The sequence below is a fragment of the Crinia signifera genome, chromosome 1 (assembly GCF_055691185.1).
Source record: "Crinia signifera chromosome 1, ASM5569118v1, whole genome shotgun sequence".
NCBI lineage: Eukaryota > Metazoa > Chordata > Amphibia > Anura > Myobatrachidae > Crinia > Crinia signifera.
The window spans coordinates 259,548,626-259,570,827 of record NC_139217.1 but is presented as its reverse complement, the minus strand read 5'-3'; the positions used below and the strand labels follow the sequence as shown (position 1 = coordinate 259,570,827).

General features: G+C 44.8%; 1 protein-coding gene across 1 annotated transcript in view; it reads right to left on the bottom strand.

Annotated features, from left to right (window-relative positions):
* GNA15 (G protein subunit alpha 15) overlaps positions 1-22,202 on the bottom strand; it is a 44,623-nt gene that overhangs the window by 7,963 nt on the left and 14,458 nt on the right. Inside the window, exons 2-4 of the mRNA XM_083158294.1 lie at positions 13,929-14,113; positions 9,604-9,758; positions 1,272-1,400 (exon numbers count right to left, since the gene is read on the bottom strand). Coding sequence (XP_083014420.1) covers positions 1,272-1,400; positions 9,604-9,758; positions 13,929-14,113 — 469 coding nt within the window. The remainder of the gene's footprint in view (positions 1-1,271; positions 1,401-9,603; positions 9,759-13,928; positions 14,114-22,202) is intronic.

The window sequence follows — 22,202 nt, the reverse complement described above, 5'->3', positions numbered from 1 at the left end:
TTGGCAGCCCTGGCCAAACACCTTAAACCTCACATATATGTTTAATTCCTTTAAACCACACTTGCATTAGTCTTTTTAATGGCTGTTATGTATTAGTAAATTAGTTCCTATAAACACAATGAAATTAGTCAAATTAACTAATGGGTTGAGAATGGGTTGACTGTGTGCATATTGTTATAGTTGTGAATGAAATCACCCACAGAGGCTGTTCACGCGATGATCTTGTGGACACAGCAATGTGTGTAGAAGCACGCAAGTATGTGGATACTTTGAGTCCACTCCCCTTTGGGCACCGTTGCGAATGCTCACGTTCGCATTTGTTATGGGCCTAATATTTGCATGTCTGCGTGCGTGTGACTACCATTCGCATGCACTCACAGAATCAACCAGAATAAGGTCCTATGTAGCTTCCTGTTTGTCTTCCTATTTAGGCCTGTCCTCCCTTATATAACTATATAAGGGCACAGATCTTTGCCTCTCTAGTCTTAAGTGCAGCACATTCATCTCTTATAGGGTCTGATACAGACACACGCACAGGTCTGAATTCGGCCCCTGTCCGATGGTGGGCCTACAGCGCATGTGCATATTTGGTAATGCGCATGCGCGGGGTCCGGCTGACACTATAACAAATATTTGTTTTGATCGCAGATTGCACATTCGCTATTAAGATGGCCATACATCTACAGATTTATTGTGTGATCTGGCGGGTTAGAACAAAAACCTGGTAATGGATGAGATCAAATGCATACCTCCCAACAGTCCCGATTTTAGCGGGACAGTCCCGATTGTCAGGGCCTGTCCCGCTGTCCCACCCGCGGGCGGCAGTGTCTCGCGGTGTGGGGGGGCTGTTGGGAGTCCCCCCTGTCAGCTGCTAAGCAGCGGGGAATAAACGCTGTGCGCATGCGCACAGTGTCTATTCCCGCAGCCAGGGGGCTGGGGGCATGGCTAGAGGCTCACATCTGTAGATGTATTACCAGCTTCAGGCTTGAATAAATTCTTGCTAAGACATACAAATATATGCAAAACAAATTAGGAAAGCACATATTATCTTCAGCTGTAAATTTATCAGCTTATTCACCCCATTACTCAGACACAGAAAATGTATACATCTTGACACATCGCCATGTGGATCCTCATCTGTCCTTATTTACAGAGACACACAGCACCAATACTATACTCAACCTATGCAATATCGCCCCTTCCCTCCCCCATCACCCATTCACAAGCAGATGCAAGTATCATATCCATGCAAATATCCCTAGCTCTTGTACCTAAGGTTAACTTTGTCCACAGTGAAGCAATACTCATTGATTCCTGTAGTTGGCACTCTAATCCTCAGAATGTCCTCATTTGTTGGCAGGTATTCATCTTGTGTGATCCGCTCCAAGTTGGTCAGGTAACTGCATATGAGATAAACAAGGCTTAATATTCCATTATTAAACATAATATGTTACATAACAGTAAATGCCAAACTACAGTCATGTTTCCCACATCCAATTATACATGAATATAAATTATGGGCACTGCGTCCTGTTCATCTATTTCCTGATAATTCAACTTGCAGAATTGCATATAATGTATAGGGGGTAAATTGGCTCTGAGTTAGAAAAAGCTTTGTTTTCTTTTTAGCGTAAATATTCTAATTCAATATGGTTCTTTTTATTTTAAAATATAAGAGTGCAACCATTGTTAGACAGGGCTATAAAGGGCCCACTGGGGTCATGCAGTGGAGAGGGGCCATATTTAATGGGTGTGGTTACTGATAAGACAACACAGACACTGGACTAACCATAAGAATTTTGGTGTATTTTCTATAGATGCGAACCAAGCACTCGTGTTCAATGGAGTAACAATGTATATTTCGAGCATGCAGTCTGGAACTGGCCATGCCAACCTGTGGCTCTCTAGCTGTTGTAAAATTACATATCCCAGGATGACTTGCCACAGTTGTAGCATTCTCTAATAGCAAAATTGTGGCAGGGCATGCTGGGACTTGTAGTTTCACAACAGCTAGAGAGTCATACAGCATGCTATCCAGGCATGGTCTGCAAATGGCCTCTGGAGCAGAGGATGGACCTCAGGCAATAGGACCCACTAGAGATTTCAAAGGTACCCCTATGGGAGGTTATTCTAGTTGACTCGCAAAGCTGCAAATTTTGAGTTTCCTAAACGCCACCCCCGCATGCACGCCCAATATCCCCGCACACATGCAAATGGATGTTTAGAATAAACATCCATTAGCAACCTTGCATGCAGGGACAAAATCAACGACCATCTAATGATTTTTCAAACGCTTGCAGATCTAAGACACCTCTATGGTGTCTTAGATTTGCGTGCTGCCTGTATGGGAATAGGGTGGGCCACTGATGTCTCTGCACCCACATCACCGCCAGATTCCCAAGGGAAGGCCCAGCGTTTTCATGGGGATGTCCATGAAATGCTGGCCGTTCACATGGGCGCAACCCCTTGCCACTGCCCCATGCTACCTACATGGACACTTTCTCAAGATATTGCATCTACTCCCTATTCTTATTATACTAAGTGTCGTCTTATGTCCATGGATTATTGACTCAATATATGCATAAATATATACAGTGGTGTAACTAATAATTCTGCGCCCCCCCCCCCCCCGAAAATGCAGGGGGGCGCCCCCCCCTAGGGTAAACCAACACCCCCCCCCCCGCCACCCCCGTTACCTCAGCCGTTACCTGGGCTGCCAGGCAGTGTGTAGGGGAGCCGGGGAGCGCGGAGGGGAGCCGGGGTGCGGGGGGTGTTGTGCGGCGGCAGGGGGGGGGGGGGAGGTTTACCTCCTGCCGCATCCAACCGTGTGTGCCTGGTCCCGGTTATCCCGGCTGCTGCTGCTAGTACTGAGAAGTGACACTTGGAAAATGGCTGCCCCCACACAGCAGACGAAAAACTGTCTGCAGTTAGGGAGCAGCCATTTTCCGAGTATCTCTTTTTGTATTAGCAGCGCTGCGGCTGCAGCAGTAGCCGGGAGAGCTGGGACCTGGCACAGGTGCTGGCAGCAGAACTTGGCAGTGAGTAACTAATAATAGTCCCGCAAGCCCCCCCCCCCCCCCCCCCGGCACCCACACCCCCTCAGCGCCTCCCCGCCACCACGGGGGCTGCGGGCCTATAGTTATGCCACTGAATATATATATATATATATATATATATATATATATATATATATATATATATATATAGGGAGGGGAGGATCGGCACTCCAGTTCAAGAGTAGTCTCTATAATGAACAACTGCCCGGGTGCCTATGAGAGGCAAGACTTGCCAATTTACAGAGAGGTGAGGGCAGAGGCACTCCTGGGACTTAGTAATAAAAGAGGCAGACAACAAGCACGGACATTGTTGTCTGCCTCTTTTATTACTAAGTCCCAGGAGTGCCTCTGCCCTCACCTCTCTATATATATATATATATATATATATATATATATATATATATATATATATAGCAATTTTAGAGAGAAGCAGGCACTCACCAGCACTGAGAATTGTGCAAAGCAGACAGTTTTATTCAAGTTTCATCAGGACATCATTCAGACCTGGTGCTGGTGAGTGCCTGCTTCTCTCTAAAATTGCTACTATTGGGATGGATAATCCTCTAAAGTGGAGCACCACCCTGTATCTGTTTTAAATGGACTGAGTGCGGTTCCTCCTCCAATGTATATATATATATATATATATATATATATATATACATATATACACACGTGATGTGGGCTGTAGATGATAGTCCATGGTTAGAATTCACTTTCACCTGGACCGAGCTGGAGGAAGCACTCAAATGAACTGCATCAGGAAAAAAACAGGCCCTGATGGCTTTCTGTTACATACTACGGGCCTAATTCACACTGGCTCGCTAAGCAGCGTAGTTCCTAGCAAGCCCATAAACGTCGCCCGTCCATGCAAGGGTATGTGAACCCGAATACATCACCCCGAATGTGGCCGAAGGGGAGATGAACCATTCGATGGTCATTGACCATCAAATGATTTCTCTCCCCTTCAGTAATAAAAGTCAGTCTAAACTGACTTTTATTTCCTTCAGAGTCTGCCAAAGAGGGGGCGGGTACTGATGTGAGCCACCTGCCCTAAGCAGGCATCGCCATGCCTGCTTCTACGGGTTCCCTTCCTGCCGCCCCCCCCCCCCCCTGCATGCCCCCAGCCCTCCCTCCCTGCAATAAATGGCAGGGAAATGTGTAATTCGCCAATGCACATGCGCAAATTTGGAATCAGCCCCTATATTAGAAATCATTCCAGGCTCTCTTTCTCTCTGAACTGCTTCTGGACTTTAGTTCAATCACAGGAAACATTTTTTTCACCTCAAACCCTTGAGGCACACATTACAGTTATTCATAAGGTAGGCTAGCACCCAGCCAAGTGCTCCAGTTATTGCCCGATATCATTACTCATTATGGACATTCATTTGCTAAACTCCTCATTTCTACTTACTAACATAGGCGAATCTAGAAATATGGTAATGGGTGGTCGCAGATCTAGACATAATAGGAGGGGGACCTTTGCGACGCATAGCCGCGTGGCAAAAAGGTGGCGTGGCCTCATGGGAAGGAGGCGTGGCATCACAAAAAGGTGTGTGGTATTACACTTTAGACCATACACAGTAATGCCCATTACACATATTAACAAACTCCGTAATACCCATTACACATAAAGCCACACGCTGTAATGCCAATTACACATAAGGCCACACACCATAATGCCCATTACACATTGTGCCACACATCATGATGCCCATTACATACTATATAACAAACCGTAATCCCATTACATAAGTGCTGCTTACCTACCTGCTCGCTGCTAAGGGGTTCTTGCTTGATGGCACCATAGTACCCATTATACATGATGCCGCACACCATAGTACCCATTACACATGATGCCGCATAACATAGTACCCATTACACATGATGCCGCGCACCATAGTACCCATTACACATGATGCTGCACACATAATGTCCCTTACACATGATGCTGCACACATAATGCCCCTTACACATGATGCTGCACACCGTAATGCCCCTTACACATTAAGCCACACATTATGCGTAATGCCCCCACATACCGCCACTTGTAGCGTCCCTTAAGCAATGCCCCCAAAAGTGCCACTTACTGTAAATTTTTATATGAGCCTTCACTGCTGCTGCACGGAGAGAGCGGTGCAGCTGCTTCTATGGGGAGAGGAGCAGAGCGCAGCGCAGAGCACGCTCCCACTCCCCTCCTGGTGTCCCCTCTAGCAGAGTGGACATTTTAAATATTGTGCGCGCTGTTGTTGTGCGTGACGTCGGGGGAGCACGTCGGGCGCCGGCACCACATGATTAAGGGGGTGGGCTGAGGTGAAAGCGGGGAGAAGAATTGGAGCGGAAGCTGCAGGGGTGACAGTCATTGACAGCTGGGCAGAGAGCAGGGGGCTGCCCGACTGTATTCAGGCACTGCAGGTCACGGCTGTTTGAAATATTACCCTTTCACAACAGAAAATGCAGGGATTTACCCAGGAATATGGTCCCAGGAACATGCAGGGACATTCCCAGGCTGACCCCTTATACACCAGCCTAGTCCCTGCATTTTCTGGTGTGAGGGGGAGAGACAACCACTCCCCTCTCCCTACCCCCTTTAACCAAACAGCTATATCTTCGGAACCAACTGACCCATTTACGAGACCAGTATCATATTGAAGAACTTTTGAGTTGGCTTTGAATGATTTTGGTCCCGTGAAACTGGGCTGTGTGGTTCCAGAGAAATCTGCCCTTAAAGAACATAAACAGTCATGAAATTACATTTAAGAAATGAAAAAACTGTTTAACCTCAATATCCCTGGAACCAATTAACCCATATGGATCCAGCCTGGTATCAGATTGAAGGCCCAGCGATTTGGGTTTGGCTAAGATCAACATTGAGCTTCAGTGATGCCGAAGGGGGAACTGGCAGCCGTTGAACTGTGTGGGGGTCGGAATAGCGGGTCCCATGTTATCCTATAGGGAAAACGTTCCAGATTTGCCTGGCAGTATCTCCGGTTCCCAGGGGGCTAGAGACACGGGGCTGGGCTCGTTGGAAAGCCCCATCCCTCAGCTACAATGGGCTAATGGGTGGTCCAGTGCACCCCTGGACCACCCCCTAGATTCGCCTATGCTTACTAATGTTATACATACGGATCAGGTGGGCTTTCTCCCAGAAAGGGAAGCTTAGAAAAAAACTACTAAAGTTATAGATCTGATACATTTATCCACCAGTAGGCCTGACCCAGTTATCCTTCTATACACTGATGCCAAATAGACTTTTGATAGGCTGTTTATGTAGGTGGTCCTGACACACTTGGTCTTGGGTCCTGAATGCCTACATGAATCGTGTTGCTTTACCACCTATATAGTCATTGTACAGTATGACTGAAGAGGTCTCTTGGGTTGGCCAGCTGGTGCAGTGCCTGGCAACTATATGCCAATTTCATATCCTCTCCTCATGCTATAAACTGTTGATTGAATGATCTGCCCACTTGATAATTCCTTTGCAAGCTCTGCCAGCTATTTAGTGATTGCGACTATCATGACTTCCACTGGTGTAGATGATCACACATATTGGATAAAATGTTTCATGCTGTGTCTAATAGTTGTTGGTGCTGCATATCAGCTGTAGGTTGCCCCCTACATATGTTGTGGGACTGTAGAGATGTACACTTTTGAGAGGATTTTATTTCTCTTTCTCATTAGTTTTGGGCTGTGTAGTCTCCGCAGATTCTTCCTTTTTGTCCGTTAAATTTGTACAATGGGCTTTACAAAAAAATCGGTACTTGTGTATTATCTGGGCATCGGGTCGGAAAAATCGGGTCGAATCGCATCGCATGCGACCAAATCGGCCGCGATGCGATGCAACGCGATGGACCCGATTTTTCCATAGGAATCAATGTTAAATGTTCCCAAATGGTCCCTGAGAACTGATTTCCCATTAGGGGCAGGCCCCCCATTTTGGTGTATGCCCCCCCATTTTGGTGTATGCCCCCTCATTGTTAACGACACCCCACCATCAACGCCAACCCGAAGCGTGGCGAGCGTAGCGAGCCCGCGAGGGGCGGCGGTACACGTCCTCCAACTTATTTCATACCCCCACTATCCACGTCGGCGTGGAGTTGACTTTATAAAGTGTGGCGAGCGCAGCGAGCCACCAAGCCCAAGGCGTGGCGAGCGCAACGAGCCCCGCGAGGGGATGACAAAAACGAGCCCGAAGTGTGGCGAGCGCAGCGAGCCCCGCGAGGGTACGCAGATTATTTAACATGTAGTTTACGTGTGCTCGCCACGCTTCGGGCTCGTTTTCGTCGGCCGTTCGCCACGCTTCGGGCCCAGTGGCTCGCTGCGCTCGCCACACTTTATAATATCAACTCCATGCCGACGTGGATAGTGAGGGTGTGAAATAAGTCGGAGGAAGCGTACCACCGCATTTGGGCTAATACACCTAATGGGGGGGCCATGGGGGGCATTTAACATTGCCCCTAATGGTAAATCGTCCTTGGCGTACTCCGACTTATTTCATACCACCACTATCCACGTCGGCGGGGAGTTGATTTTATAAAGTGTGGCGAGCGCAGCGAGCAACTGGGCCCGAAGCGTGGCGAGCGGCCGACGAAAACTAGCCCGAAGCGTGGTGAGCGCAGCGAGCCCCGTGAGGGGACGCGAACTACATGCGCTCGCCACACTTCACTCGCCCCACTTCGGGCTCATTTTTGTCGTCAGCTCGCCACGCTTCGGGCTTGGTGGCTCGCTGCGCTTGCCACACTTTATAAAGTCAACTCCACGCCGACGTGGATAGTGGGGGTATGAAATAAGTCAGAGGACGTGTACCGCCACCCCTCGCGGGCTTGCTATGCTCGCCTCGCTTCGGGTTGGTGTTGATGGTGGGGTGTCGTTAACAATGAGGGGGCATACACCAAAATGGGGGGGCCATGGGGGGGGGCATTTAACATTGCCCCTAATGGTAAATCGGGTCTCAGGGACCATTTGGGAACATTTAACATTGATTCCTATGGAAAAATCAGGTCCATCGCGTCACATCGCGGCCGATTTGGTCGCATGCGATTCGACGCGATTTTGCCGCAAATCGCGTCGAATCGCATCTGATTGTATGCCTTAAGTGAAGGCATACAATTTTGAAATCGGGCGCCCAGATAATACACAAGTACCAAAAAATCTCTACTCAAATTTCTGGAAGTTGGTGACCCCACCTTCTCTAAAGGAATTATTTGCTAGGATAGATCTTTATAAGGATATGACTTATATCTCAGAGTTGAGAAACACAGGTAATTTAATACCTCCTTGCTCCCTTGTCTAGATTTTATTCTGATGCTTAAAAAACTGCATTTCGAACTTGGCCCTTCTCCCCAAATTCCATTCCTGTACCTTATCTGCTCTTCATTGTATGTTTTGATTGTTTCTATACTTTGGGCCTTATTCTAGTTCACTCTTTCTGACAAAATCCTTCTTAGACAAAACCATGTGCACTGCAGGTGGGGCAGATGTGACTTGTGCAGAGAGAATTATATTTTGGTGGGGATTTACTTCAAAGTGAGATCTATATTGCAGTGTAAAAATAAAGCAGCCAGTATTTACCCTGCACAGAAACAAAATAACTCACCCAAATCTAATTCTCTCTGCATATTTTACATCTGCCCCCTGCAGTGCACATGGTTTTGTCCATCTAAGAAGGATTTTGTCAGAAAGAGTGAACTAGAATAAGGCCCTTTGTTCCTTTACTATTTTGTGTGCCTGTAGCTTTTTTTTGTTCATTGACTATGATTTCATTTGTATTTATCTTTGATTTATTGTACTGAACTCTATGGTTGTTTTTCTATATCTGCCCATTGGATATTGTAAGCTTACAAATGTGTTTGTCTTTTGTTGGTACTACTATAAACATATATTGCAAATAAAATGTGTAACATAGCAAAATTGAATTTAATTCAGTAAGAAAAAAAGTTTTTTTTGCAAGCCAGTGCAACCATGTTTTTTTCTTTTTGGAGGAAACCTTGTATGTTAGTAGTGAGCTTTTAGATTAAATGAAATACTAAACTATTAAATTATTAAACTATTTTTCCATACAAAGATAATATTTAAATTGTAATATTTAAAAATACTTTTCTAGCAAATTATATATCTGAAATGCAAATGGCAATCCTTAAACTAGAACTCAAGCCACAAATGTCAAGCCCACAGTATGAATTGGTTCTGTTGATCATCTATTGATGGTTTTCATGTAGGTATATTAATATGTTCTTTAAACAGGGGGGGGGGGGGGTTCTATTTGTGAATTACTGTATTGACACCACAAATTCTGTCCTTCACAACTTTGCATGAAGCTCATTTTGAAAATGAACAAGGGTTGTGGAGATACACCTGATTGGAGAAAGAATGTCGTACATCATCCAATTGCAATTGACGGTACAACTGGTACAAGCACTACTTTAAACCACAGTGATCCAAGCCATTTAGAGGAGGGGCCTAGGATCATAGCAAATGTATGGAGAGATGTAAGTTCTCTTTATTATATAAATAATTTCTCATAGATAGTTTTCTGTTATCATGCACTCACTAGTAGGCAGAGTCAAGTAACTGGAATTTGTTTCTCCTCTCAAAACACTTGCGGATTCCCGGATCACTCCATATTTTTTTAATGGCAGTAACATGCTGCTTTTCTAGCTTCTGTACACTATAAACATCCAAACCATTGATCTTTTTTTCATTTACCTACAAGGAAACAAGAGGATATAGTCAGAAGGAGCTGTTCAAATCAAAGTTTATGTTTTAAGCTATAAACAAGAATCGGTACTCTTTACCTAGAACGGCGCCCGCGATTAGAATCGCGGGCGTCGGGGGTAAAAAATCGCGGTCATCGCGGGCATCGCGGGTACATAAAAATCGTGTACCCGCGATCACCGCGATTTTCCCATAGGGAACAATGTTAAAAAGCCTGATTGACCGCGATTTTACTTTAAAATGCCTCAATGCCCGCGATTTTCACATAGGAATCAATGTTAAATGGGCTACAGAGCCCAAATAGTCACAATTAACCCTTAAATGTCACCCCAATTTTTGTACGCCACCCCACGATCCACGCCAACCCGAAGCGTGGCGAGCGCAGCGAGCCCGCGAGGGGCGGCGGTACGCGTCCTCCGACCTTTTCATGCCCTACTATCCACGTCGGCGTGGAGTTGAGAATAGAATAGTGTGGCGAGCGCAGCGAGCCACCGAGCCCGAAGCGTGGCGAGCGCAGCGAGCCCCGCGAGGGGACGCGGATACCTTCACAGTTATACGCGTCCCCTCGCGGGCTTCACAGGTATCCGTGGCGAAAAGCGGACACCTGTGAAGCCCGCGAGGGGACGCGTTTACCTGTGAAGGTATCCGCGTCCCCTCGCGGGGCTCGCTGCGCTCGCCACGCTTCGGGCTCGGTGGCTCGCTGCGCTCGCCACACTATTCTATTCTCAACTCCACGCCGACGTGGATAGTAGGGCATGAAAAGGTCGGAGGACGCGTACCGCCGCCCCTCGCGGGCTCGCTGCGCTCGCCACACTTCGGGTTCGCGTGGATCGTCGGGTGGCGTACAAAAATTGGGGGGACATTTAAGGGGTAATTCTGCCTATTTGGGCTCTGTAGCCCATTTAACTTTGATTCCTATGTGAAAATCGCGGGCATTGAGGCATTGAATGCAAAATCGCGGTCAATCTGGGTTTTTAACATTGTTCCCTATGGGAAAATCGCGGTGATCGCGGGCATCGCGTCGCGGCCGTTTATGTACTGCCCGCGATGTCGCGATCACCGCGATGGGCGCCGTTCTAGGTAAAGAGTACCCAAGAATCCTTCAGGCAGCCAGTATTGCCAGCCATTGGCAGACATATATTTTATGTTTGAAGCTCTTATTTGCCCTGCAATATAAATGACCAAAGGGGACCACCAAGAAATTTGTGGGCAAGGACAGTAATACCCCTTTCACACCAGAAAATGCAGGGACCCACCCAGGAATATGGCCCAGGGATCATACTGGGGCATTTCCAGGTTGGCCCCTTTCACACCATAAAAGTCCCTGCATTTTCTGGTGTAGGAAGGAGGCGGGCAGGAGGTGGGATGGCGGCAGAGGCAGTGGAAGTATTCGCCCCGTGTTGCCGGTCCTCGGTACAGGTCAGGGATCCACACAGGCGGTGGGCGCAGATGACAGGTCAGACAGTGAGCACAGATGATGATGCTCTCCGGCTGCAGTGAGGGCACCGAAGAGCTGCATCAACTTCATCCGCTGCCTGTCCTGTCATCTGCGCCCGCCGCTTCTGTGGATCCCCAGCCTGACCGCACGCACCGAGGAGCAGCAACCCGGGTTAGTACCCATACCCCTTTCACACCGACCAGGACCACAGGTTGAACACGGGAACAACCCTGCTCTGAAATCCCAGGAAATTTTGCTGGGATTTTGGCCTGGGAACCTTACACACCAGCGTGAGAAGTGGGTTGTTTCCGGGACCCAGGAATTTAGGCTGGTGTGAAAAGGGTATGAGTGGCTGCAGCATGACTTCTATACGAACTCATCAGCTTCTGCTATCCAACTCTCAGCAAATCCTTGTGGGACTCCTGGCAGTAGAGAAAACAGCTCATCCCTGTGATCTGTGTCTTCTTATCTCAGCTGCTAGTGTGTGTGTGAGTTGTGAAATGTTTTATTAGCAATCTTAAGTTAAATACATTCAAAAGTTTTAAAATTTGTGGGGGGGTTTTTCTCCCAAAAATTATCATTTAAGTAAGAATTTACACAAGGTAAATAACATTTGGAATTTATCACATAGGCATCATATTTATCATATATATTGTGCTGAGGGAGAAGAAAATAAATATTACAGCAATAGATGCAAATACGAATCCAGTATTACAGTCAGCAATTTTATAATACCAATACAGTATATATCCTGTAGAAATATTTAGCAACAAGCATTTTTAAGCTTACACATGCCCATATGTGGAACATGACATGCCTTCTCAAGGGCATGCCACACTTCTTGTGCTGCATACAACTACAGACTATAATCTTCCTGTAACTAGTTTTTAGAAGTAGGCAAGTATGCCCCATACATACATACATTCAAACATACATACATACAAACAACAACAACCAAATATTAAGTAAAAGTTGTTACTTACAATATATATATTTTGTTGGTTGTAAGGGAAAAAAGAAAACATGATAGCATAATAATGTATAACAATGACAGTAAAATGAAAAAAAAATATAGCACTCGCCCTTTTAAGGGTGGAAACGAGCCTTGTATATATGAATACTCTCCAATAAGTTTCTGAAGGCACAATAAGTATTATATTTTCAAACAAAGTGAACATAACATGTTTTCAAAGTATTCACCAGAGGGACCTATGCAAAGTTGCATGCACTCAAACCACTTGAGTGCATGCAAGCAGCTGGACCAGCCTGTCTTCTACATAGTAGATGAATATCCTTAGTGCAGCTTCCAGGGAAATGAATGCCACACATCTTGTGAGCACAAACATAAACTGCAGGGGTCAGGTCTGGATTGTATGGTAGATGATCAAACTCCTGGAGAACCAGGGCTTTCCTGGACTTGGTTAGTTCCTGGAAATGGCTTTCAGCACTTGTGGCAGGTACGGTAGCTGCATGACCAGCCATGGCCACAAAACAGGCACTGATTGCTTGGCCACTCTGCTCTCACGTCGGAACATCTGTGGTGTCACAAAGCCAACTGGTGTTCACTGAACCAACTGTTGTTTGTCCTTAGGGTCAAACCTGTAGATCCAGGATTCATAACCACTGATGATTTTCCAGATTGTGTTTGAGCAACTGCCATAAAACCTGGCCAGCATGTTGCACCTGACCCTTCTTCTGTTCTCAAGTCAGCTGATGGAGCAACCAACATGCCGAAACCTTGCTCAGTCAAAGCTTTACATGGAGTATCAAGTGGCTGGATCCTGATAAAATGCCTATCTCCTTCACTAACTGACTGTCAGTGCAAAGATGCCATTACATCATTGCTACTGTTGTAGATACTACCCAGTGCTGTGCTTCCATATACTGGATATGCTTTTGGTCTGTTTTGGAGCCTACAGTATTACTCTCAGCCTGTACCCATTTTGGTACATTGTGCCAGTGCTCTCAAGCCTTCCAGTATATTCTAGAAATTTGGCACTTCATCTCTGCATCAGTCTGGCTGGTAGCAGACCACTCTTGATGTCATAGATGTTCATGGGTCTCCAGTGGTTTCTGTTAGGCTCCATAACGAGTTTGTGAATTTTTGCCATAGAATGTAAGCTCTCACGAGCGGGGCCCTCTCTCCTCATGTGCTTTTCTTAGAATGTATCTCTGTCCCCTGATTGAATTGTCTTTTCTTACCACGTACTTGTCCTAAATTGCCTTGTACTGTGATTCATTATTGTCTTGTTTTTTACTCATCAATGTGTTGTCATTTGCTGCGGAACCATTGTGGCGCCATATAAATTTATGATAATAATAATAGATTACAGTTCACAACCAGACAGTTAAATCCCATACACACTAGAAGATTTTAATTTCAATCACTCTCTAATGGACAAAACCATATACACTGCAGGTGGGGCTGCTGTAACATGTGCAGAGAGAGTTAGATTTGGGTGTTTTATTGTTTCTGTGCAGGGTAAATGCTGGCTGCTTTATATTTACACTGCAGTATAGATATCAGTTTGAAGTACAAACCCCACCCAAATCTAACTCTCTCTGCACATGTTACATCAGCCCCACCTGCAGTGCATATGGTTTTGTTCATTAGAGAGTGATTGTGCCTTTCCGAGTGAATCAGAATAACACCCATAGCGTTCCTGTATGTGTATTAAAATGACTTTTGTCATTTATTTTTTTCTTCTAAAGCATAATGTTACCTTGTTTTCCTCCCAGATATAAGGTATCCGAAGGGTGTTCATAGCTCCCACCAGAGACTGGGCACAGGTGACAATGTTCTGATGTACAAGTTGGGCATACATTGTGCGATCTTGGTCCGAGAACCCAGATCCATGAATGATACGCATCTGCTTAATAAATGTGCTCTTTCCACTCTCTCCTGTTCCTGTGGAGATAAACAAAGTTCCAGTACATAAACTTTCAATTTTTAATTAATTCTTTGGACTGTGATGTTATTGTACTTTGAAGTGATGTTATTGTTTACTAAAATAAACAGTTTTTTACAGGATAAAAACAAAAAAATATGGTATGCCTTTTTAAATCACAAGTTGGTGCAATGTTTTTGAGTAGCAACCAAAAGGCAAATCTAGCCTTTTAAATTAATGACTTTACATTCAGTGGCGTAACTAGGGTTCCGCAGCCCTAGCGTTGACAGGGGGAGCCAGCGCCACTGGGGCACAGGGTCATGGCGCTGGTCCCGGAGCAGGAGGTAGGAATCCTGTGTGAGCTGCAGCAGCCTGCTCTGCCACTGTACAGCGCACACAGCAGCAGCCGCTTATGATGAGAGCAGAGCACTGCTGCAGTGCTGGCATCGCAGGCTAGAGGGAGGAGGCTGATGTGTCCCCGTCTTCTGGGGGTGGGGAGTGCGGGTGGCTGCTCCCCTGCCAACAGTGCACATACAGCATGGACAGGGCACAGGGTGCTGCTGCAGGTTATAAGTGCTGGTCATTGGAGGGTGCCACGGCCTCGTTTTTTAGACCAATATTTAAATGGAGCAGCGGGACCTCTGAGTCGCTAGGGGGTATGGCCTAATGCCGGAAGGGCCCGCCTATATCAGAGCCCTCTTCTGCTCCTGGCCTGGACCCCAGTCAGGTAATACCATCTCTCTCTTTCTCTGGCATCTCCCTCTCTCTCTTATCCCTCCTCACACTCCCTCCTTCTTTACTTTAAATATATAGTGTACCTGGAGCAATGTGTAAGGGGGCTGTACCTGGAGCAATGTGTAAGGGGGCTGTACCTGGAGCAATGTGTAAGGGGGCTGTACCTGGAGCAATGTGCAAGGGGGCTGTACCTGGAGCAATTTGTAAAGGGGCTGTACCTGGAGCATTGTGTAAGGGGCTGTACCTGGAGCTATGTGTAAGGGGGCTATACCTGGTTCAGTGTGTAAGAGGACTGTACCTGGTTCAGTGTGTAAGGGGTCTATACCTGGTTCAGTGTGTAAGGGGGCTGTACCTGGTTCAGTGTGTAAGGGGGTTGCACCTGGCACAGTGTGTAGGGGGGCTGTACCTGGAGCAGTGTGTGGGGGGGCTGTACCTGGAGCAATGTGTAAGGGGGCTGTACCTGGAGCAATGTGTAAGGGGGCTGTACCTGGAGCAATGTGTGGGGGGACTGTTTACTGTGCCTGCACTGTCAGTGTGTTGTTTTACCAAAAATTGGGGGGGGGGGGGGGGGGGGCAGAATTCTTTTTGCAGGGGGAGCTACATTTCTAGTTACACCACTGTTTACATTCCAACATTTTTACTGAATGAAGATTTAGTAACAAGAAAAATATGACAAAAAACACAGGTTGATTGAAATAGTCTACAAACATTTTCAGCTGAGTGCAAGTAAAGCACATACATCTCATGATGCTGACGTCAATGAACAGACTCATTCCACTAAATTTCAAAACAATTATAGAAACAGAATAGACAGTGGGTGTAGAAGAAAAGGAGAAATCAGTGCAACTAAAATTGTAGTGGAAAAGAAAAGCTTACCAAAAAGATTTTGTGATAACTGAGGATAATCGTTGGATGATTGCCACTTTTAAACATCCAAATTTCCAGGGATCTTACATTGTGGCACATATGCACTTAGTGATTCAATTCAATGCTTATCATGCCATACCCAAACTCTAAAGGCCCCCATACATTAGGCCGACTTGCCCTGAGCTCCCCCGGATAAGATGTGGCATCCGATTTATCCCATGTAACTGCAACCAGGAAATACTAATGACAAATGCTGCCTTAAGGTTAGTTTTGATTATGTTATTAAGACCTATGGGTGTATTCAATGCTCTGACGGCGAGCAGTGCCGATAGCTCACCGTCAGAGTTTTCCACTGCCTCCCATTCACTCGCCGTTTCTACCTTGCTGGTTCTTTTCAGCTAGGTGGAAACAGAAAGTGTGCCCATCAAAACAGTGGGGCTCGCAACAAAATACAGCAGACTCGCTGCATTTGCAGTGAAATTCGCCATTTAAGGGAATCCTCACCTTGGGCCTTATTTTGGTTCACTCTTTCTGACAAAATCCTTCTTAGATGGACAAAACCATGTGCATTGCAGGGGGGCATATGTAAAATATGCAGAGAGAATTAGATTTGGGTGAGTTATTTTGTTTCTGTGCAGGGTAAATATAGACTGCTTTATTTTTACACTGCAATATAGATCTCACTTTGAAGTAAAACCCCACCCAAATCTAATTCTTTCTGCACAAGTAACATCTGCCCCACCTGCAGTGCACATGGTTTTGTCCATCTAAGAAGGATTTTGTCAGAAAGAGTGAACCAAAATAAGGCCCCTTCAGAGGATGGCAAGGATTTCTTCCAAACATTGAATACGGTGAGGGGGTTGGACGGCGAGGATGGCTTTTTATCGCCTAAAATAAGCCATCGTCGTCCTACAAACCCCCCTCACCGTGTCACTGAATACACCTCCTAGACTTGATATACATTCAAAAGAATGGGGGTTGACAACAATCTTGTAATACCAAATGCAGCTCTCTCTAAGAAGAAAAACTAAGGTGTACATGAAGTACCCTGTTTACAGGCAGCATAATAGGTGTTTGTGTCCTTGGAGATGTAAATGTTGTCATTACTACTGTTATTAGAGGGCAGGTTAACTGAACAGTGTAATTAAAAGGGAAACGTATCACGCCAAAGAGAGCGATGTTGTGGATTAGTTGTCCAAAGCAACCAATCAGCATCTAGATGTAATTTAAAAACTGTAGTAGATAAATGACAGAAGCTGATTGGCTGCTTCGGGCTACTTCGGAGAAACACATTGAGCCCCAGTTTACAATCTTTACACGGCATTTGGTGCACAGTTTGGACCCGATTGAGGATATCCATCACAACAGTACAGACCCCTGTCTCCTTGGTTAGTGCTGAGACTGTACTGTTGAATATTTCCTAATAAGGGACTGAGGGGCAGATTTATTAAGCTCTGTGAAGTGATAAACTGTCTGGTTTTTATCACCGGCCAATCAGCTCCTACCTGTGAAGTTACAGGCTTGGTTTGAAAAATGACAGGTAGGAACTGATTGGCCGATGATAAAAACCAGGCACTTTATCACTTCACCGAGCTTAATAAATCTACCCCTCTGTACCTACCCTGGCTACAGCAGGGTAGAATTGTGGGGACTAAAGAAAAGGGACAGGTTGTTTTCTCTGAATGGTGAAGTACTATCATTACTTTTAACAGGTGCCGGGTGACTTACTGACGGGAGGATTCCGATGGTCGTTTTTTCAGGATCCTGATAGTCGGAATCTTGACCTACATGGGCTATTTTCCCTTGTGGGGATCCATGACCCCCATAGAGGGAGAATAGAATAGGTGGGGAATGCAGCCACCTATTCTGTCGGGCTCCTGACAGTCGGGATTTCGATGACGGAGAAACAATCATCAGGAATGCTGGGCGTTCCCATATGTAAATGTCCCTGCCTGCCACCCCACGCCCCTCCGCGCCCCCCTGCCAGCACTCTTGGGTGGCACTCGGCATTTGCACATGCGCAGAAATTACCCTGCGCATGCACATACGCCACCATTGGGCCCCTTTGCGAACGGACCAGAATAAACTCCTAAATTACAGGCTACCTGATTAGGAATGAGTTAAATTTACATAACATGTTGATGTAATGATCAGATGACTCAAAGCATCATCTAGTACCTGGTTGTATTGTGTATAAATATAAATTGTTGATATAGTACGGGAAGACTTGCTGTGTCAAAACATCCGTGTTTTCATCTGTAAGCAAAGCTCCTGAATAAATTAAATCTGAATAACACTACACAAAGCCATTTCCAGCACGATGCAACTGTGTCCATGATGGTTTAGTGCTTGCCCCTTGAAAGTTGTAGGCAGCAGTGGGGCTTATTCAGACCTGATAGCTACTCTGTGCAGAGCTGCATTTTTCCAGTGTGTGCAGCTTAGGACGTACTCGGCCAGTGCGATAGGAACAGGCGGATTGAAGTTGGAGCTGTCCTCACACACCCGGCCTGAAAACGCCTGGGCACCCCCGCGTTTTCCCTGACACTCCCAGAAAAACGTCCAAGCTATCAGGTCTGAATGACTCCCAGTGACAATCAGCAGCCTTTGTGCCCAGTGTTCGCATCTTTGATGTGTTTGGGTGCTAATTTGCGAGAGGGAGGGAGATTTTTCTCTCTTGGAAAGACATATAGGCCCTTATTCTGATTCACTCGCAAAGGCAAATTCCTTCTCAAATGGACAAAACTATGTGTACTGCAGGAGGGGTGGCAGATGTACCATGTGCAGAGAGATTTAGATTTGGGTGAGTTAAGGTGCCCATACACGTTACAATTATTGTATACAATATTGTATACAATATCGCATCTCATCGGATATCGGTTTTGCGATGAGATCAGATGAGATGAGATCTAGTACAAAAAGTATGTGCTGCACATACTTTTTGTACTAGATCTCATCTCATTGCAAAACCGATATCTGATGAGATGCGATATTGTATACAATAATTGTAACGTGTATGGGCACCTTTACTTTGTTTCTGTGCAGGGTAAATACTGACTGCTTTATTTTTACACTGCAATATAGATCTCACTTTGAAGTAAAACCCCACCCAAATCTAATTCTCTCTGCACATATTACATCTGGCCCATGTGCAGTGCACATGGTTTTGTCCATTTGAGTAGGAATTTGCCTTTGTGAGTGAACCAGAATAAGGGCCATCAAGTACTGTTGTTTTACAGGCTGTGCTGAACTTATAGGAGCTGAATTGGTAGGTACTTTCCCCTAAAGTACCAACCAATCAGCTTCTTTCTTTCAAATGCAGCCTGTAAAATGACAATGAGAAGCTTATTAGTTGGTACTTAGCTCACTCTATGTTATGGCTCTTGAGAAATCTCCCCACATATGAATGGCCAAACTACAGAACACTAGCACTAGATCACCCTTCCAATTCCCAAATCTCAGTTATATCTACCTACCTGTTAAATATAATTGTAACATATCTGCAAAACAGAATTTTTTGGCATATGGTAGTAAAATAAGCACATGAGACCAGCCAGCATGTAGTTCTCAATGGCTTGAACCGTCCACTCCTTTACATTGTGGTGAAACAGGGTTAGATTCACCAAAGAGTGATATATTTCTCTGGTCACAACTGCCCTGTAAAGGAAAAAAGAAGTTGTGGGACGCGCTAGAAACAATGTATATATTAAATTATTTAATAAAAAAAAATACATTCACAAATGCACTGGCCAGTGTTAAAAATCTACACAATAATCAATTTATAAACAATATATAGAAATAAAATAAACAATTATCAGTATCCTGATAAGAGGTAGTTATTATGTTGTTTGTAGACAAAAATCACATAGATTTGATTAAAAGTAAAAAAAATCAATGGGTAAAAAACAATTCATCCTTTAGTGAGGTAGATGTTATAGGCGTATAGTGTCCTGTTGGGGGAGACAGGGAGTCCCCTGTTTCCTTGTCTGGCCAGACAAATATATATCTAAAAAATTTGTATATATATATATATATATATATATATATATATATATATATATATATATATATATATATATATATATATATATATATATATATATATATATATATATATATATATATATATAGACAACGAAAGTCCGGCACTCCCAAAGATAATGTATCCAGGCCGGTGCCCGCACAGCAAATAGCAATGTAGCGGGTGATGGTGCGGCACTCACGGCTCTTGCACAGAAGCACGAATCGACCAATTATGGATCAACGTTTCAAAATGTATTAATTTTTTCGTCAAAAAATTTATAAATTTTGAAACGTTGATCCATAATTGGTCGATTCGTGCTTCTGTGCAAGAGCCGTGAGTGCCGCACCATCACCCGCTATATATATATATATATATATATATATATATATATATATATATATATATATATATATATATATATAAATGTGGAAGAATTCTCCAGATACTCCAGTATTTTTTTTTTTATTAAATAATTTAATATATACATTGTTTCTAGCGCGTCCCACAACTTATTTTTTTTTTCTTCACTTTTCTCGGGGAAAGGCATCTCCCTGTTTTGACTGCTGCTGGAACCTTCTGCAAAACTGCTCATATTGAATAATTCAGCATACTTGCAGATGTGTATATGGTCTATACCCCTAATATTTTGAAATAGACATTGGGTTTGAGAAGATTTAGCACCGATATCTACTTGTTTTTGTGCCCTGCAAAGGGTTAAGAAGGAGCCATCCAGCCTCAGAGAGTGGTAACAGAACCTGGTTCCAGTGCCAAATTAAGGTATAAATGGGCCTGGAGCTGAAAATTATCAAGGGCCTATTTGCGCAATAATAGGGGTTGTGGCCAGCACCTAATAATGTGGGGGGCGTGACCAGTGTTCTGGTTGGGTGGTCTGCTCATAAGTGTGTCTCTATTTGTGTAAATACTTTCTACTAATTATATATGCCTAGAAAAGGCAGGGGGCTGGCATAGGAAAAATGCAGGGAGATATACTGTATTGGTGGGTGCCCTCCAAACGTGCACCCGCAGGATGCCGATGTCCTAAGATACTTGCGGGGTGAGGTGGCACTCCAGTCATAAAAAAATACTGAAAGCCAAAACTTGGTAGACAACATTTCAGCACCTCTTAAGTGGTCACCTAAGTTTACCACACCATATACCCCTTATACAAATCATGCAACACAATAGTAACCCCCTTATACTGTACTTGCCTCTTACACCAGTGGTTCCTCAACTTTTTTGAATCACGGCGCCCTAGTGTATCAGAATTCTTTTTTATGGCACCCCTAGGCCAAAAGTTACTTATTGAGAAAAATTAAATTAACTAAATTGTGTTTATATGTCATGCTTAGATTCAGTTATGTGGTTAGGGACAGAATTGGTAGCCACCATCTTTGGATTTTCCTACTAATTTGACCATAAATAATTTGAATTGATCCTGGACCACCAATCCAAGGCACCTCTGCAAGTGTTTCAAGGCACCCCAGGGTGCCACGGCACACAGTTTGGGAAACACTGTCTTACACATTATGCCACATGGAATGAGCCAAAATTTATACTATGGCACACAGATTGAGTCAAAATTCATGTTATGCCATATGGATTGAGCCAAAATACACACTATACCAAGCGCACCAAATTTTTTGGTACTTATGTCATATCTGGGCGCCCAATTTTTTAATCGCATCGCATGTAATATAGTGGCATACAATTCATGCAATGAGATTTTTCATTGTAAAGACTCGATTTTTAATTGCATAGTCACCCATGGGTGATTTCATACCCCCACTATCCAACTACGCATGGAGTTAATTTTATATAGTGTGGCGAGTGCAGCGAGCCACCGAGTCCGAAGCGTGGCGAGCGCAGCGAGCCCCGCGAGGGGACGCAGAATACATGTAAAGTAATCCGCGTCACCTCGCGGGGCTCGCTGCACTCTCCACGCTTTAGGCTCGGTGGCTCGCTGCGCTCACCAAGCTTCAGGCTCAGTGGCTCGCTGCGTTCGCCACACTATATAAAATTAACTCCATGCGTAGTTGGATAGTGGGATATGAAATCACCCATGTTTGACTATACAATTAAAAATCGGGTCTTTACAATGAAAAATCGAATCACATGCCTTAAGTAGTGGCATGCAATGAAAAAATCGGGCGCCCAAATAATACATAAGTACCAATATTTTACACCATAATGCCCATTACATGTTAAGCCACACACCATAATGTCCATTACGTATTATGCCAAACACCACAATGCCTATTAAAAATTATGCTACATAAGTGCTACTTACCTACATGCTCATTGCCAGGGGTTCAATGCTCATTGCCATGTGGGATTACATGCTCATTGCCAAGGGGGGAATACATGCTCGTGGTAACTGGGGGACAGCCGTTGGGCATAAATAACAGCCATTGACAGCCGGTCAGAGTGCAGGGGGCTGCCCGGCTGTATTCAAAGCACTGCAGGTCCCTGCTATTTGAAATAATATC